The sequence below is a fragment of the Cyclopterus lumpus genome, chromosome 1 (genome assembly GCF_009769545.1).
Source record: "Cyclopterus lumpus isolate fCycLum1 chromosome 1, fCycLum1.pri, whole genome shotgun sequence".
NCBI classification, from domain to species: domain Eukaryota; kingdom Metazoa; phylum Chordata; class Actinopteri; order Perciformes; family Cyclopteridae; genus Cyclopterus; species Cyclopterus lumpus.
The window spans coordinates 21,999,049-22,026,548 of record NC_046966.1 but is presented as its reverse complement, the minus strand read 5'-3'; the positions used below and the strand labels follow the sequence as shown (position 1 = coordinate 22,026,548).

The following is a 27,500-nucleotide window of genomic DNA, read 5'->3' as shown; positions in this document are numbered from 1 at the left end:
CTCAGGTGGAAGGGGGTCACCTGCAAATCAATACAAAGTTATCCTGGGTGATCATTTTTATTCCTGCGATTAAACATTTCAATCATCCTCCAGGATGACAAATCACCCGTTCACAGGACGCGAGGGGGGGGGGTGACGGACAATAAACGCTGAGTATGAAAGTCACGTGAATCATATTCGGCTCTCGGGAGTAACCAGATAGCAACCAGACTGAAAACCTACTGGAACGACGTGTTAGACACTGCTCTTCTATACCGATTGTGTTTTGGGAGAATGCTGTTTATCGCTCCGGAGACGAGGCTTCATCATGCTAAGACACTTAATATGCTCGTTAATGGTGTTTCCTTTCAACATTCACCCATCTGTTGATTCACTCCCTTCGTGGGACTTCAGGGAGGCATCGATCTAACTGTTTCTAGCCCAATACTGATTGTGAGGGGTGCACTGAAGCGGCTCGTCACTTAAAGGACATTAGCTGGTCCACCTTAAAGGTCAGTCCACCTTAAATGCCCCTGAGACGGAGCTGTCGCTAACTTCGGGGATACAACCGCCTTCATCTTCACCATCAGCGGTTGAGATCAGCGTTAGCAACTAGTATCCGGTTTACCCTCCGTCAGCTAAACACTGTTAGCTCTGTCAGCGCCGTTAGCTGAGAGCCGCGCGCTCGCCGTCAGCTAAACACCGTTAGCTCTGTCAGCGCCGTTAGCTGAGAGCCGCGCGCTCGCCGTCAGCTAAACACAGTTAGCTCTGTCAGCGCCGTTAGCTGAGAGCCGCGCGCTCGCCGTCAGCTAAACACTGTTAGCTCTGTCAGCGCCGTTAGCTGAGAGCCGCGCGCTCGCCGTCAGCTAAACACCGTTAGCTCTGTCAGCGCCGTTAGCTGAGAGCCGCGCGCTCGCCGTCAGCTAAACACAGTTAGCTCTGTCAGCGCCGTTAGCTGAGAGCCGCGCGCTCGCCGTCAGCTAAACACCGTTAGCTCTGTCAGCGCCGTTAGCTGAGAGCCGCGCGCTCGTCGTCAGCTAAACACCGTTAGCTCTGTCAGCGCCGTTAGCTGAGAGCCGCGCGCTCGCCGTCAGCTAAACACCGTTAGCTCTGTCAGCGCCGTTAGCTGAGAGCCGCGCGCTCGTCGTCAGCTAAACACCGTTAGCTCTGTCAGCGCCGTTATCTGAGGGCCGCGCGCTCGCCGTTGCCATGTTGAGAGCCCGTTGCGTGGCAACCGAAATGCAAATACTGTCTCTTGCATCTTCGAGGTAACTTGAGCTCATTGTGACATCGACAAACTGAATTTAATGTGGACGATACCCGATTTGCTCAATGAGCTCAACCCTTACATATTTTTGGGATGTTCTGATGCAATCAGCCACAACACAGCTGCTCACTTCTTTAAGAGCACCAGACAAGTCAACATGTCGGCCTGATTGGCACATTTATCTCGGCTGCTTTCATGCTGCGCTTTTGTTTTGAAAAGAGGGAAATGAACACGGCGACGCATAAGCAAACCCCTTGTCCTCTAGTTTGCACATCTCTTTGTTCCTTCTTTTACTGACAACTAAACCGCACCCCTGGCGCAAATGAGTTCCCGATTGGACGGCTATAATAAAGACAAGCTGGGCCTTTTGATCCCCGACGTTTGAAGATTAGCCCTTTAACCTGCGAGGAGGAAAAAGGGAGAGAAGAGACGTTGAATGCAAACGTCACTACATGAAGGGTAAAAGGGAATGAATGATGTATAGTGAGATAAAGAGTTTCCAATTGAATTACTTCTCCACCAGTGCAGCTGAGTCCACTCACACACAACCATGTACACACACACACACACACACACACACACTCCAGCTGCACGTTAAACCTAAACGCTTGTAAAAAACCCAAAGCCAATCAAACCTCCTCCTGGGTGAGAGGGCAGGTGTTGGCAGCGGATTCGGACGTGTGTATTTGTGCATACGTGTATTTGTGCATACGTGCGTGCACAAATGTGCGTGAGTAATAAAGTGTGAGGTTGCGTGGGAAATCCACGTTGGCTGTTCCCACGCACGGTGATCTTTCAGGGTCGGGTGTTGTCCTCCGAGAACGGGCTCTGATTGGTTCCTGTGACCTGGCTGTGCCGCTGCTAACTCAACACACACACACACACACACACACACACACACACACATATACACACACACACACACACAGCCTGATGGTCCCTACAAAGTAGCCTGCAAAACAAGGTTTCTCTACATCTGTGCTCTTCAAATTGTAAAGCCTTTAAAGAAGATAAAGCAGCCCCCCTCTTTTCTACAGATTTCTGAAGGATTGTCTGGCCTGTGGGGGGCAGTGTGGCTCTGTGGTCCACGAGGTAGAGGAGATAAAGAGATGAAGATGTCCCCGCGTTGTCTCACATCTCTGCACATCTTTAGAAAAAAAAGGACCCAATGTGTCAATTTCTCATCCTTTCATTCCCTTTTGTTTATTGCCGCCTCCGAGATGTCGTTCGCTCTTCTCTCAGAGTACGGTGTGCAGGGATCGATCAAAAGTGTAACTTATTCAAGGATTTCTTTTGAGAAGAAAGAATCATAAAGAAGTTGACAGAATGAAATGCAGCGAGGTGTTCGGTGAATCTGTTTCAAAGGTACACAGTTTAATAACAAATAATGAAATATGTCTACAAAAGCACCACTTTTTTTGCGGGGGGGGGGGGGATCTTTTCCATGCTCCCCTCTTGCATGTGACACGTATCGGCAGCGTCTCTCCTTGTTGATCTATATTGTTCACCGTCGGGTCTCCGACATGCTCAACTCCCAGCTGATTTATTTCTTCTGACAACTGCAGTGAATGCAGCATGTGTGTGTTTCAAGCAGAGTGCACAGGAGACACAGAGAGGGCAGAAATAGGAGATGTGTGTGTGTGTGTGTGTGTGGGGGGGGGATGTGACAGATGTGCATGTAAAGCATGTCAGAGGTGCACATGCACCAGTGACCAGCTCAGCCAGGTGCATGCATGTTCAGTGTAACCCTGAAGTCATGGCGGTATAAAAAGAATGTACGCTCTTTGTCTCTCTCTCACACACACACACACACACACACACACACACATACATAACACACGGGAACGTGCTAGAATAAAAGAATAGTTCAGTATTTTGGGAAGATTTGGGAGACGAGAAGATCGATACCGCGCTCCTGTAAATATGAGGCTTAGCTTAGCTTAGCACGCACACTGGAAGCAGCTAGCCTGGCCCTGTCCGGCTGTGATGTGAAAAACGACGACACGCACCTCTAAACCTCGCTGATTAACACGCTACGTCTCGATTGTCTAATTTGTTAATAAAACATTAGTCTTTTAAAAAGGGACGATTTTCCATTTCCCAATAAGTTAAGTACTGGATGATTTCTTATCTGGGACACCGGGGGTTGCCCGCAACTGCTCAACGCTGAGATATACTGTAGTCTGACACATAACCCCCCCCCCCCCCCCCCCCTTGAAACTGCAAATTACCATTCACACTTCGGTTAATATATATTAATATCCGAATACATAATGTGTTAATTAGCAAGCACAAGAGGAGGTAGTGGGATTTTGAAAGTGTTGGATGGAACCAGGTTCTCTGTGTTGTGCAATGCTAAGCTAACTGGCTAACTGGCTACGCTCCGCTGACATGAGAGCAGTTGTAAATCCTCTCAATTCAGTCGTGTGGAACTCCTCCCTTTTAAGTGCACAACAAATACACGTCCTCCTCTAACGAGGACGTCACAGTCTGTAAAATGAATAAATAGGGTTCTCTTCCATAAGTTTCGCACAGAAATTGTTCTTTTAATTGGAGAGTCAACTTTTTTTGTGAATTTTATCTTCGCGGTAACATTTTTATAATGAGGTGTTCAGGGTGATCATTTAATTTTTTTGTCCGTCTGCAAAATAACCGCACCATCATCTTCTGTTGGCATTCAAATATACATATTAATCAGCTGTAAAGCTTGACACTCGAATGTCTCAGCGCTCTCGTATTGACTGTGGCCAAACAAAAATTAAGCAATATAATGATCCGGTGTCATGAAAGCGCGACCCACGCAGTAATTAACACAAAGCAGACAGGGGCCTGGGATCAGCCATTAAAGGTCATGGCGCTGAGGAACTTCCTGTCTGATCCACTTATGCTCTGAATTCAAATTCCCTGATTGTAGGAACACAAACAACCAAAACTGTGCTCACCTGACCTTCGGAAAATATAGTTTTCCTCCTTCCTCCTCGTCAATAGTGAGCCACGGGGAGGAATAATTTATCCCCGACACGAGGAGACGTTTTCGTCTTGTGGGTCTTGATCCGCGTTTCTATTCCGAGGTGGATTTTGATGTGCGTTCCTCTGCATGCGCCCTGCAGAGAGGATAAAGTCGCTAAAGGTATTTTTAAACCACTGAAAGGAACTCTTAAGTGCCTTTGATGATCGGTTTCCACACCTCACACACTTTATGTGGTCATCAACACACAAACACACGCACGCACTCATATGTTAGTGCTTTCAAATGATTAGATTATCGTCACATGGGTCAGAGGAGCAAGAAGCGTAAAAAATAAGGCATATAAGGGAGGGAGGTGGGGGGGGGGGGCATATGGCCTATAGAGAGATGGAATTGGTTGTAAGAAAAGAAGTGGCTTTGGATGAGGACGAGTATAAAGGGCAACGAGGTGGAGAGAAGAGATGGAAGAGAGGAAACTGAAAGCTTGTGGCTCGCCTCCCCTCCGGGTATGGCATCAGTTTTACTGTGAGATCTCTGCAAGGGGGGGGGGGGGGAGGGGGGGACCCTTCTCGTGCATCTCACTGGCCGAGCCGAGAGATCAAGTGTACAAGGAGAAAGTTAAAACAAACTGCAATGATAATAATATCACAGAGGCCTCATCCAGCAGCTCGCAGCAGGAGCCTTTTCTTTGCGTTTTTTTGTATTTCTCTCTGCACTCCTCTCTGCCCGGTCCACACGCTGACCCTGAAAATCATCGGCTCTATTTCCCCCTTTCATCCTTCAATAGCCACGCTTTTTTTTTTTTTTTTTTTGCTTTCTCACTTACTCTTCTTCATTCTCCCTGCTCAAAGGAGTCCTGAAAAAGCCCAGGCTGGGATTTTCACACCCCTTTCTCCCATGCTTGACTCACTAAAAAGTGATCCCCCTCCACGCCGATCCTCCCTTTCTCCCACCGGTGTTACACTTATCCCCACATCCCTCCCTGTCTCTTTGAGTCCGCTACAGGTGTGACCTAACTCCTTACAAATTCCCTCCTCATTTCCTCGCTCGCTCTCCTTTTTTTTTCCTCTCTTTTTTTCTCTCTCTTCTTTATCACATGAAAGGCTTCCCTCGGCTCACCCTCATTCCTGCTCTTTCTTCTCGTGCACCCTCGCCCTGTCCTGTAGCCCCGGGAGATAGCTTGGATAACAGGTGGAGTCTCTGGTTTTGGGGGGGGGGGGGGGGGGGGTGGGGGTGGGGGGCGGATCAAGTTTCCATCTGCCTGAAATGCAAGAATACGGCATCACCCTGGGCTACAATGAAACCGAACAATAAACCACTAAGTCACACACACACACACACACACACACACACACACACACGTACAAAGAGAGACTCATAACCAGTCAGAAGTGTTCGATTAGCAATGTGGACTTCTAGTCATTCAGTTTAGTAGCTTTTATTGTTTAGTGTCTTTCTCTGTAATTATTTTTCTCTCTCAAACAAGAGGAGGGGAGCGATTGAGGTTGCGAACAAGATAATGAGTAATTCTTTGTAGCACGTCTCTTCACGACGAATGAGCACAGCTCGTCTCCACGTGGCCTTTGACGTCACACCGTGGCGGCGACCGAAGGCCTCGGCAAACAAAGACGCCGCGTCGTCCCTTTCCATGTCTGAACACACACCAGAGGGATGTATGTCGTTTTTTTTTTTTTTGATGGCGACTGTGCACTCCGACTCAGGTGTGGCACGCTCGCTGTGCTGAGGCTTGATTGATATCCAGCCGCCTGCGGCAACGCACGGTGGTAGAAGGAGTGAAGTTTGCACAAAAAAAAGAAAACAGCAGCCATTGTGCTGATGGGAACACGAGTTCTAAACGCAGCGTGAATAAGCAATTGATGCTGTTAGTCAACGTCCCACAGCTACGCTTCAGAATCTCTGTCTGCAGCCCACTTTCCCATTGTGCGTCTCCTCCCAGCACTCCTCTATGACAGGTCAGTTAATATTGACATTATCTCCCTCCACCACGAGGGCAGTTCGAGCTGCAGGAAGCCGCTCATTAGCTCTGCATGAGCCTGTGTGTGTGTGTGTGTGTGTGTGTGTGCGTGTGTGCGCGCACACACAGCATTGTGTTGATTGCCGGGACAGAAGTCATTAGCCGTAGTCAAACAGGTGTTAACGAGACAGGGGACAGTCCCAATGTTTGCCTATGCAAGGATAGCAGAGATCGGCGTCATCGTTCAGCCTGTTCAGAGGTCATCTCGCTGCAGCGCCGTCACTGTTGAAGAGAGAGAGAGAGAGTGTGTGTGTGAGTGTGTGTGTGTGTGTAGGTGTAGGTGTGTGTGTGTGTGTGTGTATGAAAAAAGAGGAGGGAGCGAGATTTGTCGAGCAGGTCGCTAGATGCCTTCAGATGGAGGTCCATGCACATGTCAAGTTAGATATCCGTCCACGGTGCACTTACAAAGTGATTATTGTGTGTGTGTTTGTTTGTGTTTCTAATTATATGTGTCTCTCTGTGGGTGAGAAGCCATAACAGGATGCGTTGGTGAAAGCGAGCAATAGATGGATTGAGGGTAGACAATGCAGTGGTAATTGTACTGGATACACAAGTAATTGGAAGCTAAATTGGCTTCAGAGTTAAAACCTGTGAGCACTCAGTCAGTCTGTGTATTGGAACCAGATAGCCCTCTGTGTGTGTGTGTGTGTGTGTGTGTGTGTGTGTGTGTGTGTGTGTGTGTGTGTGTGTGTGTATGCGACTTGAATGACTGATAAGAACTGGACACGTTGCAAAATAAACCCAATAATGTTATGCAGAATGGATGTTTGAAGAAATGATTTGAAAAATGTAGTTTAATTAAATCTGACATTTATTGGCATTTATCTTACCGTCAATTATCTCACCGTCAACCGTGTGCTGTTGCTCTCGTTAAGGATGACGGGTGAGGATAACGAGGATTTCACTTAATTTCACTGAAAAAAATATGAAATATTCTAAACCAAAGGCTCCCTTTCTTTCTTTTCAGATTCGTTTCGGAATTTCCAGCCTTCTTACAATTTAGGATTCGGGTCAGTTCTGAAGAGTACCCCCCCCCCCCCCCTCCTGCTTTCATTCATTCACATACCATGACTGCAATATCATGACTTGCCTCCGCTGGAACAGGAAAGAGATCGGAGGAGAAAAAATGAGACCGCTTTATGAGAATATTTGGGCTCAGAAGAATACCGCTGGGAATTTGAATGAATGCCTGAAAGAGTTTGTCGAAAGAGAAGGTCACCAGACGGCATCATTATATTTAGAGCCTGGTAATATATTGCTTTAGAAAAAGAAGAGAGTCATGGAAACAAATGAAAATAATGCTGTAAAAAAAACGCCATATAGTTTTGTGTGAGCACGAGATTGCGAACATGGAGATGGTATCGTAGCAACCGGCAGACGTCCAACGGGTGGAGGGGGTCTGAGGGGCCAACAAGGAGGTAAAAAGACCACTTGGGGGAGGGGGGGCAACCTGGCAGAGCAGGTCTGCCAGGTTGCTGAATGGTTTGCACTTTGAGGGAAATAATCTGAGAGGAAATGCAGAGTCTGACAGCCGAGTTGTTTGGGATTGTGCAGTCAAGCTAAATATGGTGGAGACCCCCCGGCAGAAAGACGGCTGACACACAGAAAGCAATTAAAGGCCTTCGCCGACGCCTCCGCACCGAGTCCTCGGTCACATGTGTGACAGAAATACGGAGAAGTGACAAAAACCAACGTAATGTTGAGGTTGTTTTGTCGCCGGCAGCTGTCAGAACACGAGTTTATACAAGGAACTATACTGGAGGGATGAACGACATTCTTCCAAAAGATCACTTCAAATCACCCACAGGTGGTCAGCAGGGTTCAAGTCAGGGCTCATGGTGATCAAACTAGAATGGAAATGAATAATAACATAAAGCCAATTTGGGGGTAAAACGCCGTTCACAGAGTGTTAATAATAAGACGCATTCATCGAGCGGCTTGGGTGTTTTTTTAATGTGGAATCCAAAACAATCTCTGGAGTTTGGCCCTGCAGACTGAGTGGCAGAAACCTTTCATGGAAACTATTGCATCATACCTTCTTTTAATAGCTGGAAACAGGAATTAAGAGGCCAGTTGCCTAATGAGCCTGGATGGAAAGATAAATAAAGAAGAACTCGGGTGAAGGTGCTTGGGGAGAATGTGTTGGCCGGTGTGGGGAGACTATTTTGGCCACTCAGGGGATAGAAACTCTGTGTCTGAGGATTTACTGAGGCAATAAAAGATAAGGTCGCTGTGTTGTAGGATTTAATATTAATGTGCAATTTAATGACACCGGCTATGGTAGGAACTAGGTTACCAGAAGGTTTTGTTGTTGTAATGGAGTGTGTGTGTGTGTGTGTGTGTGTGTGTGTGTGTGTGTGTGTGTGTGTGTGTGTGTGTGTGTGTGTGTGTGTGTGTGTGTGTGTGTGTGTGTGTGTGTGTGTGTGTGTGTGTGTGTGTGTGTGTGTGTGTGTGTGTGTGTGTGTGTGTGTGCAGCCAGACCGCCAGTGGTGCATCAGAGAGTTCCTCTTCAGTAAAATAATAAACTGAAAGTTCTTTGAAGTGAGTAAGGTGAAAAAAAATCCGCAGGCTATATTTTCTCATTGTCAGCCTCTTACTGCACACAGTATGCATTAAATAATTTACAGTAACAAAATGAACCTTGTGAAGTCCAATAATACTTTAAATAATTGACTGATTATCCATTTTAAATGAGAGAGAAACTAGTAATAAACTTCTTCCGGAGCCCTTTTTTCTCTGTGTGTGAGGGGGGAGGAGGGTCTGGGGGCGCCGCCCACCACGCTCTCGCTGCTGGTATTGTTCCCCGCCCCTTTTTAGTTCGGGCCGACCAATAGCAACAGCGGGAGCTCTCAGCTCGACCAATCAGCAACGAGGGATGATAGTGAATGGAAGTTTTAGTTTCTGAGTTTTGGGATAGCGAGCTCGAGGTGGGAAGACTTAAACGGGAGAAGACCGAGCGAGAAATATCGAGATATTCAGCGAAAAAAAGAGTGAACCAACACTCTTAAATAGTGACTGTTTGCTTCCTCAACAGGCCGTTGAATAAAGCCGAGCGAGAGCACTCTCTCTCCCCCCCCCCCCACACACACCCACCCACCACCCCGGAGTCTGGTCGAGGAGGGTGGCAGGTGTTCCGTTAAGGGAGACGCATCGCCTCAGTCGGCTCTCCAAAGCCTCAACAGGGTGCCGGAGAAAGGGGGAGAAAAACACGGACTAAAAACCACCGTTAAAACCACCGCGAGTACGAACGGGAGGAACAATGACACGTCAACCCCCGGTTGGACCGTTGAAGACTGGGTAAAAAAAGAAGAAGAAGAAGAAGAAGAAGAAGGAGAAGAAGAAGAAATGCTCCAGTGTCGCAGCAGCGAGAGTAACACGACCGTTGCTCTTCTTTCCCTCCAGTTCAAACCGACCGTTACTTTTTTTTAGGCTTCCACTAACTCCTCTTCGCGGAGGAGATATATAGATATATATGTATATATCTATATATAAAAAAAACAACTCCCCCGGTTGCCGTTGAGCAACTTGTAATGCGTTTATTTCCTACCGTCCGCTAACCTGTTGTGTCGTATACGGAGACTACCGGCTCCGTTACGGCCAGTTGGCCTCTCTGGTATCCGAGGGAAGGAGGACCCCTCCCGGGGAGAGTGGCGGATCACCCCGCGACGACTTGGGATAACAGTTAATGCTCTTTTTTTTTTTTTTTTTTTTTTGTGTGGGGGGATTTATTACTCCAGCTAACAAGACTGCATATCATCGACACACTTTTTTTTTTTTTTTTGGAGAAAACATTTTTTTTTTCTGAATTTCACAGAATCAATTACTGGAATTACGGGATGTATTTGCCTCTCTCAACGGTTAAATGATCCGCAGGACAAATCCCCACCACCCCCACCCACCCACCCCGAGGGGAGACATCTAAACAAAGCGCGGATTTTGTGGTCGATAGCAGCAGAGAAATAAGCCGATAAGTCTGGAAAAAAAATACACTCAAATGTATTAATTCCTTGCTTATGGATCAATCCAGATGAAAATGAGGTATCGCAGGACGCAGGGACACACGGACTCCGCCGCCGCCGCAGAGAGAGATCACCGCGCCGTCGCACCGTGAAAGCCCGACACGAAGTGAGGGACTTTCCCCCCCCCCCCCCCAAACCCCCAACCCCCTTCCTTCCTTTCGGCCGCCGCCTGCGGAGTTTTAGAACACCGGAGCCGGGGAGGTTGGAGAGCGGGTGACGGGCGGTGGAACTCCCGGAGCTCCGAGGCGTCACGAAGCCCGGTGCTCTCCTCGCTCGGGACTTACTCTGGTTTCGTGCGCGGGGCAGAGAGAGATAGAGAGAGATAGAGAGAGATAGAGAGAGAGAGAGAGAGAGAGAGTTGAAGCACAAGCGGACTCTGTTGGTCCCTTCTCCCGCAGGATGAAACCGGGAGGAGTGTGCGGTCCTGAGGGGTCCCCGGAGCGCCCCGAGGCACCCGCGGCAATGGGCCGACAGAAGATGATGGAGACCGGGACGGGGACGGCCCGGAGTCGGAGCCCGTGTCCGCCTCTTTTCCTGCTGCTCCTTCTCGGAAGCAGCTGCCACATGTTGCACGGACAAGGTAGGAGCTCTGTTCCCCCCCCCCCCGCCCCCAGGAGTCCATGGGTCCAAACGTCCCACGATGCACCGATAATATGCATTTATGTATGTGCATTAAGATCAATTCATACTGTGGGTGACATTCTACAACGTGTAATATGGGAAAAGCACTTGTCAGCTCCATGTTTCTCTGGTGAACAGGGGAACAGTGAGATGATGCTTCCTACACTGGGAACAAGGGTGTGATTTATTAGACCAAGTGTGCCCGTTAGTTGGGGATGTGTCCCTGCAGGAGGGTGATACAGAGGGTGTTATTGGGCCAACGACAACGTTTCACCAGTTAATGAAGCCAGCTTTATTGTTTGTGGGGGAGGTATACCTACTCCACTTAATGTGTACATTGTTATTGTTATGATACGTGGCTTGTAGGGTCATGAGCTTAAGGTATTGAGGATGGGAGGAGCGTTACATTTTCCAAGCATTGATAATCCCCCCCCCCCCCCCCCCCCCCCCCCCCCCCCCCCCCTCTTACTCAACGACCTGCTTAACTACAGCACAAAAGCATCGGCACACTGGCAGGTGTCCAGATTAGTGTGTGATTTGTTGCTGCAGAGGGTTTAGTGTTTGGAGGAGTTGATTGAATACAGCATCATGACCTGCCGTTGCCGTGTTTATTTCTTCTTTTTCCAGCTGTAGACAGAGAGAGAGTGATGGTGAGAATTTGTGTATATGTGTGCGTTCTTAGTGTGCATGCACCTCGTGGGATCATCAAGAGTGCCAAAACAAAAGCACAGATAAAGGTCAGGCTGGTGTCAGCACACCGCTTTCTCCGGGGTCACAGATGGCGTGGTGGGCTGAGACTTGGGGTTATGTGGAGGGGGGGTCTTAGGAATGTCTGTGCATATATTTATATGTGTGTGTGTGTGTGCGCGTGTGTTAGAGGTGGGGGTGAGCTATTTGTGAACCCACGAAGAATGTGTGCACCGGTTAAGTGTCGGAAGACAGAGGGGGAATGAGGAGGGGAAGAAAGTCAGGAGGAGGGAGGCGGTGTGGCGAAGAGGACAAGGAGGGAGAGGGGAGTGGCAAAGAAAGCGGGTGAGAATATGAAATGGTGTGTGTGTGTGTGTGTGTGTGTGTGTGTGTGTGTGTGGGTGGGGGTTAGAGAGGGAATGCGGCGCACCGTGCTTGTCACTCAGAAAGCTGTGTCTGCAGTTCAATCGATGATGACGGTGTGACAACACCTCTGTGTGTGTGTCAAAAGTTGCTTTCCTCTCCCTTCTTTTCCCAGCCGTCACACTCTCCCTCCCCCCTCCCTCCCTCCCTCCCTCCCTAGGTGTTGAGAAGGAGGTGGGAGACGGAGGGATGGTGTGGCTGCAGAGTCAGCTCCTTTCGTCCTCCTACTAATGTCAAGGTCTCAGTATACCAGCACCACAAGTTACCACAACTCCCCCCATTCCCCGCCCCCAAACACACCAACCCCTTCCAGCTGTCTTGTCCTGGGGGGAGATAGAGAGGTGTGTGTGTGTGTGTGTGTGTGTGGGGGGGGGGTATCTATACCTTCGGATGGCTGGCAGCAGTTGTGTTTGCATATGCGTGTGTGCTGGGGGTAAGGGGTGAATTAATTGAAATTAGTGAAACAGATGCGGGACAGGGTTGGTGAAGGTGGAGGGGAGGGTGGGCGTATTGATTTGATAAGCAGTGCCAGGCGGCCAATCGAAGGCTGTAGATTTTCCATGTTCCGACCCCTCTATCCCCCAGCATTTATTAGCACGTTTTATTTTAGGAGGAAAAGGGATGAAATTCATGAGCCACGGTTGATCCTCCTTATCCCTCCCACCCCACCCATCTTCTCTGTCCCTCTCCCTCTTTCACTCTCTCCCTCTCTTTCCCTCAGTCAATCGATGCCCACACCCCTCCTCATAAATGTGAAGCTTTATATGAGCCAACTCTCGTCTCCAGGAGCACATTTAAATAAGCTCATCGATCTTTCATTTTAGAGTTTAAGTGACGGCAGCATTTTACTGTCTCTGTCTTCCTCTTCCCCCCCCCCCCCCTCCTCCACTTCTCATCTGTTCAACTCTCCACCCTCGCTTCTTTATTCATAACTTATCCCCCCCACCCCCACCCCCTCCTGACACTCAGCTCCACAGCTGCTTGACTGATTCACGTTTACAGCGTGGATACAGACGGCCTCGCTCTCGACTTTACATTCTGACCGAAGTCAAGGACGTATCAAATCGAGTTCTTTTTACAAAGTTAAATCGTATTCTATGTCACCGACAGAGTACAGAATACCGGGCCAACTGGTTGTTCTGAAATTAGCCGCGTGTCATTTTGACAGCCGTGACATTTTTACAAACCCAAATCATAGAGGAGCGTGTACTACTTCAAATTACGTAAAAAACATTAAAATGTTGAAAGTCAGAAGGGGTTCACGTAACAACAGCGATGTGGACCATTAGGTTTATAATACGTGCTGAATTATTTTGTCCCAGATGCTAATGTGGATAATGATAATGGTTGATAAGTAGCCAACGTGTAATGAAAACATACTGCTGGTCGTCATTATTGCTAACCTTGCCCAAGGTAATCGCATTAAAATGCGGCTCGAGCATCCCAGCTGGAAAACCATTGCACTTCTTTCGTGTCTAAAAAAATAAATGTCAGGTCACAATTTTTAAGGCTTTTAATAAAGTTTAGTTTCTGACTACGAATTTGAAAGTTATTTTTTCAAACCAGGCTCAAAGCAAAGACACGCTGACCCACTTGGATCTATCAGTGTGATTTAAGGTTTGATATGACACATATCATTGGCTCAACTAAGCCAGAGCTTGATGCTGATTGGACCGCTGAACATGCTTAAGTGAATTGAGGTCACCGATAGGACACTCGGATGGTGGGCTGGGAGAGTCCTGAGCGTGATGTCAAAACCCAAATCAAATAGACTTGCATGCAGCTTTACGCACACACACACACACACGTTTTTTCTTTTATTATCTTCCACTTACGGTTTCATTTGTCAACATTTACTCGCAGCTCATAATAAAATGATGATTTTAGAGCAGTCGTGATATTTGTATTGGAGGCTGTATCATCGTAGCGCGCTCCATCACTGCAACCTGAGGATTTTAATGTATTTTAAACTGTGTGCAGCTTTACACAACAGGTATGCATATGTATGGCCAGGTACACTGTTTTATTTATATATATATATATATATATATGTGTGTTCTTTCTTCGCTCACAGACACAAATGTAATCTCACATTCAAGTCGTTTGAATTTTGGAGGCTGATGGATTGTGAGTCGTATGTGTGTCATTTGTGTGTGTGTGTGCATGCCAGAAGGACAGCAAGCAATAGAGGATAAGACGGTGTGAACGTACGTGTGTGTGTGTGTGTGTGTGTGGGAGTGTGTGATAGACGTCAGGTTAGTCAGGTGTCAGGTGTCAGGTCTAAGAGGAAGTGAGGTCCCTGGCTGACTCCCTTATTTCCTGTCTGTCAGGAGGAACAAATCACCACACTTCAGCAGCCACCTGACATATTACGCTGCGAGTGTACGTGTCTGTGTGTGTTTTTCCTTTTTTTGGGGGGTGGGGGGGGGGCATAGTTTGTGTGCGTCTCCCTGTGTATGTGTGGAGACTACATACAGTATATGTTGCTGGCAGGTGTGTGTATGTGTGTGTGTGTGTGTGTGTGTGCCAGGTCGATACTAACCCTCCACCAGTCCTAAGTGTTTCTTCTCAGAGCAGAAGAAGTATCGGCTGAAAGAAGAAGCCAGAAAATAATCAACTGCTAGTGTGTGTGTGTGTGTGTGTGTGACTGTGTGTGTGTGTGTGAGAGTGTGTGTGTGTGTGTGTGTATGTGTTTGTGTACGAAGTAGATTGCAGTAGCTACATTGATCCAATCTTCTTTTGTTCACATGTACTCACAAAGTAGTTTATATGACTTAGAGCTTGGAAATTTTGTCTGTTAGGTCATTGAGAGGTCAGTTACGTAATCTTTCCCACTCCATCAGTGCCACTATTTACTCTGGTCAGCTCAGAGTAAATACTTTATATAAATACAAGGTAAAGCGTTGTGTGTTTTGAGTGTCTACACTTATGGTTCTGACCAGTCAGTACAGTCAGTGTCCCATTTTTGTGAAAAAGATGCATTTTATAGAAGTTTTCCACAAAAAAAAACGTCCTTCAGAGCTTTAAAAATATGAGCCATGTGGGGATCCACTCTGGCCTCCTTCTCTGTCATTTTTCTTTCATTTTTTTTAATGCTCCTCATTGTTTTGTGTTTGTTCTTTTTGGTTTCTCGTTCTTTCTCCCTTCCCCGTCTCTCCACAAGGGACTAAAAGCATCTACTGCTGCAGGCCACACAGGTGGAACGGAGGCTGTTTTACTGTTTAGGCCTTGGTGTTTATTATGTAAGATAGAGGGAGGAGGTTTGCTATTGATCTGCTGTTTGTACGTGTGTGAGGAGCGAGGGAGGGGGCGTGGGGGGGGGGTATATAGCACAAAAGCTTATCTTGTTCTTTTCAAGATCGTTCTACAGTGACACATCCAAATAAAGCAGAACGCTTGCAAAACATGAACTCTATTGATCGACTGAACCCGGTCGGACATCACAAAGCAAAAAGGACCGACGAGACGAGACAGAGGGGTGCGTGAATGTGTGTGTGCGCTGTGTGTACAAACACACACACACACACACACACGCACGCATTCGCAACTTTTGTTCGGTAACTTGAGTGTCGGTAAAGTTTAAACATCCGCGACGTCGTTAGTGAAGTAACACGTGACACGAATTTAGTGGCCTCTTTAGGTTCGGGTTGCTGTATTTTGTATATCCCTGAAAACAATGTTTTATTTTCCAGTTTGGAATATTATGTTAAACACAAGTGTACAGTACATGCATCTTGATGGCATGATGGTGACCTACAATAAATGCAGATTTTCTTTTTTTGTGTGCAGCACGCTCGAGGGCTGTTGCTGCGCCCACAAGTATTACAAGTTGTTTGAATTCGCTAAATATGAATCGTGTTAAGACGGGAAGAGTCCAAACGAGACTTTCTAGCTGTCGCTGTGCGGTTTTACACTTTAAAAAAAAAAAAAGTGAAAAGCAGAACGGCTCCAGGGGAGTCGTAGTCTGAAGACAAATTATTTTCACTGTTGAGGAGTGACGGTGTGCTCGCCGAGCAGATTAATTAAAGATCTCCACGGAACCGTAGAGCACATTTATTAGTGAATATTACTGCAGTTTCCTGACTCAATTAGATTAGCACAACGCATATTAACAACAACAACAACAACAACAACAAAACATAGCATAAACATCTTCTTTGGTAATCACTTGTCCTGTGTAAAAATATTATTATTATTATTATTATTATATGTAATGCAGGTCCAACTAAAAGATGTGGTTGGCCCGCTATATGAAGTATAAAGTGGATCGAGAGGATGCGGCCTCTCTTTAACTCTCTTTAACTTTTACGTACAGTCCTGCACGTAAAAAGAAACATCTGCCAATACAACCCGGTCCTATGATAAACCCATGCTAATTATGACCTATAATATTACAATAAAGCTCAATCAACACCTCATCATTGATCGACTGATGAGATTCACCCGACGACTCGTGTATCTATCGGTACATTTAACCAACGCGCTATGAAAAGAGCCTTGACCGTCATGTACCATTATGATTTTATGTCTTTTTTTTTTTTTTTTTACGTGAAATTCTATTTTTGGCTGACTGTTCCTGTTCGAGACCTTTTTTTTTAGGCCGTTTCTTCTCACAGCATCTGATAAAAAGGAAAGCAAGGGAACCAAAAGTGCATTCATACAGCACCGTGTCAACTGTGAAGGGGGGGGGGGGGCGGCGGTACAGCATATATATTTCAAAATGTCAGACCAAATTGCGCACTGACACAACAGATTCTTGTTGGCGTCACGGCTCTGTTGGTTGTTGTTGTTGTTTTGTTTTTTTGTGGAGATAACCCATATGTGATGAACAGTAATGTCTTTTGGAAATAAGATGCAGCCAGAGAAAGATGAGACAAGGACTAATAAATGAAACCCAGAGCCACTGTGACAGTTTGACCACATGTAGTAACATTTTATGGGGCTTAATGGTATTAAAGAACTTTAAACCCAGTCATAGCAATAAGCAGCGCAAAGTTGTACGCAGCCCAACGGGGGGGCCCTGAAAAGGACCACAGCCATCTGCATGGGGGATTCATCTCTACACCAGTAGCTATGTGGGTTCCACTTACTTTGCCCCGAGGTTCTGTACTGCACGTTCCATGATTATATGACATATTCATCACAATATTTCTCAGCAGTTTACTTCCTTTTCTCCTTTCCCTTCCTCCCCACGGTCACAAGTAGATAACTTATTACAGTGAGATACATGTTTGCAGATGTTCACGAGGGAACACCACATCAGCTACATTTGACTGAGAGTGACGGCTTTGAGTTTTAGTTTGTTCATTCTTGTATAATTGAACTATTCCCGTGCTTTTTTTTTTTTGAACATTAATCTTTTTTTTTTTTTTATCAGATCTTTTTTTTTTTGCATAAACTTTCCCTGCCAAAATCATTTGTCGGAAACAGGAAAATCAAGTTTAAGAACGTGCGGCGTATCGAATGAACCTTTTACCCACATGTTGCATGCCGTGCACATTGAGTACCGACTCAGTTTAAAATGTGGGATTCATGGAATATCCCAAAAGGTGTTGACATTTAAAAAAAAAAAAAAATCACAGATGTCAGGTTTCTGTGACTTACACCAAGCAGGCAATCTGGGAACAGGTTTCTATTTACACCAACAACTAGTGGAAATAAAACTGCAGGTGGCTGGGAGATACATCAGAGAGACACTCACACTCACTCTCTCTCTCCCTCAACACCTGGGACGTGCCTTTTAAAACCCCCGCCTTGTACTGCCAGTCATTTAGTGGCAGCGCTAGATTAGTTGATCTCCCTCATCGAGAGTCTCTTTAAGTCGGTATTTGGAGTCGAACTGGCAACCTTCCAGTGGATCATACCCCGGTCTGTCTCTCTTTTTGTGTCACTTTCTCTGTGTCCATCTCCATTTTTTTCTCTTCTTCTTCCATTCGTGTCTCTCACTCTCTTTACTGTGACATTCGCAGGGCGTGGATTGCCCCCCCCGTGCAGAACGCACCTGGTCGGCGCTCTTTATTTGTTTGTGTGTGTTTCATTGTGGTCGGGCCATCACGCTATTTGAATGAGATCTTTGCATAGTGAATGGACAGTCACGGAATATTACCGAGGTCAGGTCGGGGATTCGATAGAGTGTACGTCATTGTGTGTGTGTGTGCGCGTGTGTGTGTGTGTGTGTGTGTGTGTGTGTGTATTCGAGCAGCATGATTTACTTGTTCAGTCCAAAGGCTTTACGCTGCAGCAGGTGTGTGCTCTCAGCTCGCAGTGTTTGATCTGCCACAGGTGTGTGTGCGTGTGTGTGTGTGTGTGTGTGTGTGTGTGTGTGTGTGTTTGTGCACACTCGTCTGCGTATGGTGATTTATGGTATGGGCTCAGAGCTAAAAAGACCCTTTTTGATCTCATCCAGGAATAGACAGGAAGTACTGTACTGCATATGTGTGTGTGTGTGTGTGTGTGTGGCCAGAGGTTTTTTAGTACTTTAGCCCTTTGATCCAGGCTAGAGGTGGGCATGCCTCTGTGGAGACTTGGCTTAGCTTACAGAAGTGTTTGATTGTGTGTGTTTGTGTGTGTGTGTGTGTGTGTGTTTGAACTGTATATGCATAACAACCTGTTTGCGTGTTGGTATGCGTCTCCTCCGTGATACGCTGTCTGAACCCTTTTTTAACGTTTCTATCAACATAAAGCATAGTGGATATATGCAATTCACATAACAATAATGCCTTATAGAAGCAGGCACTTACTGTAAACAGAGGCAAATCAATTTGCCTCCCATTTCCTGTAAAAACACTAATATGCGATTATGCCTTCCTGTCCATCTCCACTCAGCTCGACACCCTGTGAGGAGCTGGAAGTGCTGCACTAGTAGCTCATTTCCCTGGTAAAATGATCTACTGTATTGCACGATAGCACAATAACACTGAATATTGAGAAATTAATTCAATTGTTTTAATTTTATTACCACCTTCTCAGGTCCTCAAAATCAGATCAGTGGTTTTTCAGGTTCTTGCACTACGGTGTGTGTGTGTGTGTGTGCGTGTGTGTGTGTGTGTGCGTTAATTCCTTCTTTGGAGTTTCATGCAGGGATTAGAGGCTTTCTGCAAAAATGGAAGTATTGCATTAGTGCCGGCGGAGCAACCGTCAGCTGTAAGACCACCTGACTCTTTACTGTATCATCAGGAATCACATTTCAACAAACCCTAATCACGTTTGTGAAGAAGAGCGAGGGGAATATGGTCAGGATGTACTTGTACCTACACCGGCCTGTTCTACTCGGATAATATTAATGTGGTGTTCCAATTACCAGTTTATACGCGCAAGATCCACCATTTCTCATCAGAAAGAGAGACGTTTTTTTTTCTGCTCTGAATCTGAATCTCTGTGGTTTGAAGCTTCAGACTTTTACCGACAGGTTTGCTTTCAGCTGTGTAGAAGTTGTGTTAAGTTATATAGTATATTTATTTCTGAGAACACATGTTGGAAGATAGCCAGTGTGCTCCTCAGCCATCTTTTAAGTGGTTACTTCGGTTTTCGGACTATGTGAATGATAAATGTTCCTGTCCAGTTATTTTTGCTTTAAAAGGGCATTCAGTTTTTCACAATTAAGTCTCTATAGTGCACGTTTGCACTTAGAAGTACATGGCCCTCATGGCTTGTATATCTGCATCATGCTCACTAAGGGAAACGGCCTCCGTCTCGGTCTGTTCATCAGTCATTTTAAAAGTAGGAGGGGTTTAACCAGCAGTGGTTTGACCGTTGCCTAGTTTGGAGCAAGAGTTCATTGTCGAAATGCTAATTATTATTTTTTTTTAAAGCAAAGTATATATGAGACACCGATATTAGTTGAAAGTAATGCATCCGTGCTTTTCATACTGACTGGTTTTAAATGAATAGTCTACATTGAGTAGTTTATCTCCCTTATGTATTTTTACTCATAGGGTTGAGTAGATAATAATCAGGATGAGAGAAGACAGGTGGCATATATATATGGATTAGGAGATATACTGCTCAGTAGGAGAGTAGATAGCTCCACGAGAAAGGAGGTGGAAAGAGAAAAGGTAGTCGGTGATGAGGTCACGCTGATAGATGGATGGGCGAGAAACCAAAAGCACGTAATCACAACAGAGTCTCCGATTCTAAGGCCTGAGACAGATGAAGTGAGTTCCTTAAGGAGAAAATAATTTGTCGGGGTAATGGACTCACTTTATCTATTTTCTTCTTTACCATTCTTCTAATTCCCCCTCCCCGCTCGCTTGATCTTCCCCTCCAATCATATCGCTCCCTGCGTTTCATCTTCCTCTCCTTGCTCCCACTCCACTCTCTGTAATTGGGTAAGGGGGCAGTGCCTGTACATTCATCTCATTAAGTGCATACACACACACACACACACACACACACACACACACCCTATTCTCACAGGCATTTTGTTATCCTGTTGTAAAAACGAACGCGTGGATTGAATCATCCCTCACAGGTATTCTCTATAGCTTTTGAACGTGGGAGTAGAAAGAGAGAAAGGCAAACAAATGAAAAACAAAATGAAAAGCAGTCAGGCGGACGAGCAAAAAAGGAATTATCCTGTTTGTCTGTTGACGTTCGGTAGCACCCTGTGCGAACACACACACACACACACACACACACACACACACCCTAAGTCATATTTCACCCCGGTGGCTCAGCTGTGTTTTCAGTATCCCGTGGTGGTGTTTGACTCAGCAGAACGCTCATCGCAGGCAACAACGACGACGAAGATGCCACTCGGTGACACCGCGTCACTCCACCGGCCTTGACATTTATCTCTGAAATGTCTCTGCGGTATTATTTTTGGTGTCGGCGATACAAACTGGCGATGGAATAAATTAGGAAAACGAGTATAATCTTCATGCTGCACTGAATTACGCACGTATTTATACGACGTTTACAAGTGTTTACACTGTACACGTTGATAATGCAGACCTTCCAGTGTACTAATTGGTGTGTAAAATGCAGACTCGCGGCCAGGCCTCTTGGGGCCGCTTCTCGCACGACGGCCAATAACATCTTTTTTTTTTTAAATTTCATTTTACATTTAATTTCTTGTAAAAAAAGGGCAAGACGTTTATCAAATCGATGACTTTTTGGAAAGGAATATTCTCCAGTTTTTCCCCTGAGGTTGATCTCATCGCCGCCGCCGAAACCCCTGTGCAGACCATCAAAAGGTTTATAGAGTTTCATTTCATCATGAGGACGATTATTAGCCAGAATCCACTGTGTTCTGTAAAAGATTTTACAGCCTCGCAAAAAAAAAAAGGGGCGAGTTACTTGCTTTTTCTACAAACACGCTTTCATTGAGCACTTATGTCAGCACATTGAAAAAGGTTAAATTGAGATGAGGAACCTTTACAATGTATTTAGTAAAAACATGAACATAATAAAGAACTGTAGGAAGCTGTGGGTTAGGAGTTTCTTAGGTTCAATCGTGTTAAACATCCGGCCGGTTTGTTTTCTTTTTTGTTCTATCCTGTGATGTCTTTATTGTCTTTAAATGTACCCAGATGTGACTAACTAACTACTAAACACACAGATTTTATCACACATCATTACTCCACACCAATTGGGATTTTGATGTCTTTTGAAATGTAAATTCGGCTCGAAATGGACATTATCAGCCCCTGGAAAGCATATTTCTGGTCCAGTGTGTGTGTGTGTGTGTGTGTGTGTGTGTGTGTTCACATTCGGGCTGCTGTTCAGTAATGTCTGGGATGGTCTTTGTGACTCCTCAGAGAAGCCGGCCAGAAGTCGACTCTCCGCTTGGCCAATTAAACCGTCTGCTCTTTATAAAGGGGAAGAGAGCAGCTGATGTGATTGGCCCTTATTGAGGCTCACACACACACACACACACACACACACACACACACACACAACCTGCTGACACTGCAGTCCTCCTCCACTAATAACGCTCTCATCCTGGTCCAAACATTCTCCACATTGTGCCTGCCGTGTCACGGCTGTGCTTCACTATAATTGTGTGTGTAAAAAAAACACATTGAAATTAGATGCCACCGTATCATTTTTTTTTTTGGGGGGGGGGGGGGATTTTTTTTTTAATCATAGGGCTGCATTGATTTAACGTGCAGTGGCTCAGTTCACCTTCCCTCAGGGCCCGACAGCAGATGAAGGTGCACAATTAGTCGGGTTTAACACTTCTCAAAAGGTCAGCATCGTATCACCGACCCACGATCGGACTGTATTGTTTTTTTTGTTTTTTTTTTGGGGACGGTACTTTGCGATAAGGTGATATGGGAGAGAGAGAGAGAGAGAGAGAGAGAGAGAAGCAGAGCACACTGTAACACATTCATTCACCGCACCGGGAAGGGACACCACGGAAGATGGATTATCGGCTCCGGTAATTGATATTTTCCTTCAGGAAAACCCATTGATTGATATGTTTTAAAAAGTCAGACTACACATTTTTTTGCCCTCGGCGCCCCCGAAGAGTCAATGAAAGTGTTCTGTGTGCAGCCGAGCCCGTCCTGCAGTCCTTCAGGTCACCTGACATTTCCGAGTGAAGCCGCGAAGTCCTGCGTTCACGGACAGCCACCCACTCGCTCTTTTATTTTTTTTTTAGAGCTAATTTGTACCTATCTGTCGTAAATATGACACGCGTGGAACAAAACAAGGTCTGACTCGCCCAGTGAAACCACAAATTCTCATGCGGCCCGTGTAACACTGGTATTTCAACAGCCGTCTATAATAGCTCTCTGTAATAATATGATAGTGTTCACTGAAAGGCAGTGTGTGGGCTTTTTTTGCTCCAATAATCCACTGTTCTAAATGTCAGTACACGGCTCCGGGCAAACATTATGCTGATTACTGCTGCCGTCGTTCTAAACAGCTCCTCATGCCTGGCAAACACACCTTGAGTGGCCTCTATGACTGTGTGTGTGTGTGTGTGTGTGTGTGTGTTTGGACGTGGGATTTACTGTTCAATACACTACTCTGCAAAAAAATCTACTTTATTATGTGCTTTCAGAGTTACTTTATCTGACATCGTGGCTTATTAGAATGTCACTTGCTCATCAAGGCGCACGCGTGTGTGTGTGTGTGTGTGTGTGTGTGTGTGCACTTTATGTATCTAAGCGTTGTTGTGCATCAGGGTAATTGCCGTTTGTGAATTGGCTTTTAAACCACCTGCTTTTTCCAACGCGCTCAACACAAATCACGGCTGAAAGATTCCCTCAACCCCCCCCCCCACCCCCACCCTCTTCCTCCCCCCACCCTCCCTTCTCACCTCATAGTCGTCCTGCCCATCGCCTGTCTAAATCTAATTAGCTTCCATCATGGACGTGTTAGGCTTGTATAATGACACAGCTGGCCCTTTCTGTCTTCACACTTACAGCAGACGTAAGGCACACACACACACACACACGCACACACATACACACACACACATTGTCATGACTGAATGGAGCCGGGGAGATGGAGGACGTGCTTTCAGTTTGTGTGTGTGTGTGTGTGTGTGTGTGTGTGTGTGTGTGTGTGTGTGTGTGTGTGTGTGTGTTGGTGAAGGAACAATACTGCTGTATTTAATACGCGCTCAATTTATTTGTCCGTATCCTCGTATTTCCCCCGACACAATGAGAAACATATTGCGCTAATGTATCCCAAAAATGAAGATCATTTATGAATAAGCCAACTGTGAGGCCGAGGCTGAAAACAGCAGCTATCAAAGTTTTGCACACACGCACGCACACACACACACACACACACACACACACACACACACACACACACACACACACAGGTGTATGAGTACTGTATATGGATCCCCTTGGATGGAGAAAAAACAGTTTTATTCTTCACAGTTTTTCAATTTTCTGCTGCACAATTCTGCTGAAAAGGCAGAGACACACACACACACACACACACACACTGAACACACACACACACACTGAACACATACACCAAAAGCAGATTTATGTGCCGACCGAATAGCAAGACACAGGTTTAAGTGCTCGGTGGGTTTTTTCTCACGTTGGCACAAACGTAACAGTATTCATTTTTCAACACACACACACACACACACACACACACACACACACACACACACACACACACCTTGGTACACACTGAAAACTGCGGCGACGAGCATTACCAGAGAATGAGTGCATCCAAGCACATGAGGCTTACACTCCCAGTAGTTGCCAATATTTTTTTTTTTTGGTGCAAATCCTCTTTCATTTCCCCCCCCCCTCTCCTCCTTCTCGTGCCCTCTCTCTCGCCTCGTGGACTGTGTCTTTCCATGCTGTCACCCCCCCCACCCCCCCTCGATCTCTCTCTCTTTGGTGTCACATTACATTCAGTCTGCAGAAACTTTCCCTTTTCATTTCTCCCATCTCTTGCTCTGTCGGTCTCCCCCTCCCCTGTGCCTACTTCCCTTTAATCTCACTTCTTCCTTGTCCCTTTCCCCCACCGGCTCCATACAAGAGGAAGGGGGGGGGGTGGTAACCCATCCCAGAGGGGGGATCCACTAACTGCACCCTTTGGCACCAGCTGTCAGTCTGAGGCCTGATGTATGTGTACTCTTGCATGGCTCTGGGTGAGTCAGAGGAGACGGTGTTTGGTGAATGTGGTTAGTAACTCTATCCTGGACGACATGCAGCTAAAAGCATTAGGTTATAACAACCGCCAGGATTGGACGGGGCTTTGGGCAAGGATAGAAGGGGGGGGGGGGGTCGGTCTACGTGTGTGTGTGTGTGTGTGTGTGTGCAACACTTTCCATCAACACCATGTCCCCCCCCCCCCCCCCCCCTGTGTGTGAGCACTTAGTAATTATGGTGGCCCAGAGTTGTTAATTTGTGTAATCAGTTGTTTAATTGGCATTGAGGAAAACACATTAATCAGACAAGAATAAGTCTCCGGCTTCTTTCGCGCAGTCGTTCATTCGTCTACTTCAATCAGCCAATCACAGGCGGCCGGGGGGGAGTCGTCTGGCACACCGGTTTGCAATCACAGGTTCCCTCTAAAGCAGAGAGGGTGGAGCCGCACCGGTCTCACCATGTTGCCACTTTACGAGCACACACACGTATTAATACTCTGATGGGGAAGTGTGTGTGTGCGTGTGTGTTTCAGGTATAAAGGTCTTGAAGCTCTCCAGTGTGGATTTAGTGGATTTACCCTTTTTCGTTGATGGCTCATCTATAAATGCATCTCATCCTCTGCAGACAGGAAGCTGTAGCAGAAAGGAGGACGAAAAAAAAACAACAACAAAAAAAAACGTTTCCTCGCTCTCTGGCTCTTAAACGCTGCTGCTGGCCTACAATCGATATGTTTAACAACTCTCATCCAAACACAAACACACGCGCTATTATACGGTTTTGGATTTGAAAAAAAAGGGGCTCGGGGCTTGAGAGCCCCGGAGGATTAGGAGATTTCTTTTTCAGTTCATTCGATGTATGGATGTATTTCACATCGTGTCATTTTTACACGGTGTGGAACGTCTGTTTCCGTCAATGAGATCAGCGATATTCACGTTCTGCGTGAAGGTTACAAAAAAATTGACGTTTGGACGAATGAATTGCATGAAATAAGAAATTGTGTAAAAGCCAGAAAAGGAGTATTAATACGGAACATTTCTGAGTACATATCAAAACACAGTGAATGCTCTATTTTAATGTTTTGAGATGCAGCAAGCTCATAAGTGGTGTTACCGTCTAGATTTTTAGCACCGTGGACCAAATACTGATGTACATTTTGTTATGAAACCACCAATATTTAATAGATGCTAGGTACACCAGCGCCGATTGGGGATCTAACAAATGCTCTTCCACTTTAAGAGCTCCTTACGTTCCAAAATCAGACATTAGACATTTCAATTTAATGCTTATTGTCAAGAGATCTCGGGAATAAATAAATACATTTTGGATCTAAACAATGCAGCATAACGTGTTTGTTCCTCCACCGACACGATGAGCACATCACGAGAACGCGCCGGCGGTTCTCGACGCATCATAATTGGACCTGGGATTGAATAGTCTGCCATCTGCAAAAGCGTTTTTATCATTTTTTTTTTTGTCAAACTTTCTAAGGAAAACCTGCAAAAGGAAGCGTTTGATGACACATTTGGAATGTGGTGTTGAATGACGGCTCTGACAAATTGGAGTTTTTTTATTTTTTATTTCTTAAACGTGTCTCCAGAGGAGCCGAGGGAAGAGACAGGTAGGATGTACTTTCTGCTTTACAATAAATACCCGAGGCGGAGGTGGAACTCTTTATGTCACTTATAATGATGGAATTAGACTGGCACATCCAAACTGTAGCTAACGGTTAAGGAAGTCACAAGACGCGCGCGGCGTGACACACTGTGAACTCCAGAAGCTGGCTTAGTGATTACCTCGTGGGATCATCGCGTGTCGATAATTACATTCACGCCGCAAAAAAAAATAATCTCCGAGCTGATTCTGAAACGAGGCGCTAGCTTGCTTTTTGCACTGAAGCGAGAAGTTTACATCTTCACGGAGTTCCTCGTCATCTTTCCTAGAGTTAAGGCTGACAATTAACACACTGACACAGTAGTGAGACAAACACTACGTGAATTACATGTATATATATATATATATATATATATATATATATATATATATATATATATATATATACTTGTATTAATTGAGAAACTCGAATGTTTTCCATACCACTTGTTATGGCGTGGACTCAGAAGATTAGTTGAGCTTCAGCTATGTCCAATTTAGTGGTTGTGTGTGTGTGTCTGTGTTTGTGTGTGTGTGTGTGTGTGTTTGGCCCTGCTTATTAGCACCATGCAAGAACCAACGTGCACTTTTTAATTAAAGCTCTCAGATAATTTAGAGAGAGAGAGAGTTGTGGAGGAGGGTGGTTAGTTCAATCTCACAGTTCGTTTCACCCGTTGCGTTTGGTTTTATATTTCCTTTTAAAGACATAAATCACCGATCATCCTCGAGAAAGTCAGAGGAGGGGAGGGGAGGGGGAGGGGGAGGGGGGGAGGGGGCGGCCGTTGGATCAGCAGCGGTAGTTACATAATCATATAATCAGATCAGAAGTACATTAGCCATCGTTTCCCCCTCTGTGATAAAGAGGTAAAAGCATGAAGGAGTAAATGGGGGGGGGGGGGCAGGCGACCGACCCAAGATATATGCAAAAACAAATTGGGTCACGGTGGCGTGTGTGTGTGTGTGTGTGTGTGTGTGATTATGCTTCAAGTGAATACATGTTTACGATTGTCTCTTAAGTACATCGGCTCTCAGAGACTTCACAGTGTTTACCAGCTGCTCACAGTTGGAGCATCCATAAGTAAACAAGTAACTCATGAATTCATTCATTTTAGGCATGTCGGCCTATCTAACCCTAGTTAGTTTGTGCCGACACGTGTGCGTTTGCGTGTGTTTACAAGTCGCGTTAAACCAAGTGTTTACAAGAAATAGGGAAACTGGAGTATCGAAGGGAAATGTGAATTAAAAAGTAGAAAACAAGCGGAGAAAACTCGCATAA

At 45.8% G+C, this 27,500-nt stretch overlaps 1 protein-coding gene across 1 annotated transcript in view; it reads left to right on the top strand.

Annotated features, from left to right (window-relative positions):
* Positions 1–10,282: 10,282 nt before the first annotated feature.
* The window catches only part of LOC117732724 (protein sidekick-1-like), a 189,253-nt gene continuing 172,035 nt past the window's right edge, over positions 10,283–27,500 (top strand). Inside the window, exons 1-3 of the mRNA XM_034535888.1 lie at positions 10,283–10,356; positions 10,667–10,848; positions 12,160–12,217. Coding sequence (XP_034391779.1) covers positions 10,283–10,356; positions 10,667–10,848; positions 12,160–12,217 — 314 coding nt within the window. The remainder of the gene's footprint in view (positions 10,357–10,666; positions 10,849–12,159; positions 12,218–27,500) is intronic.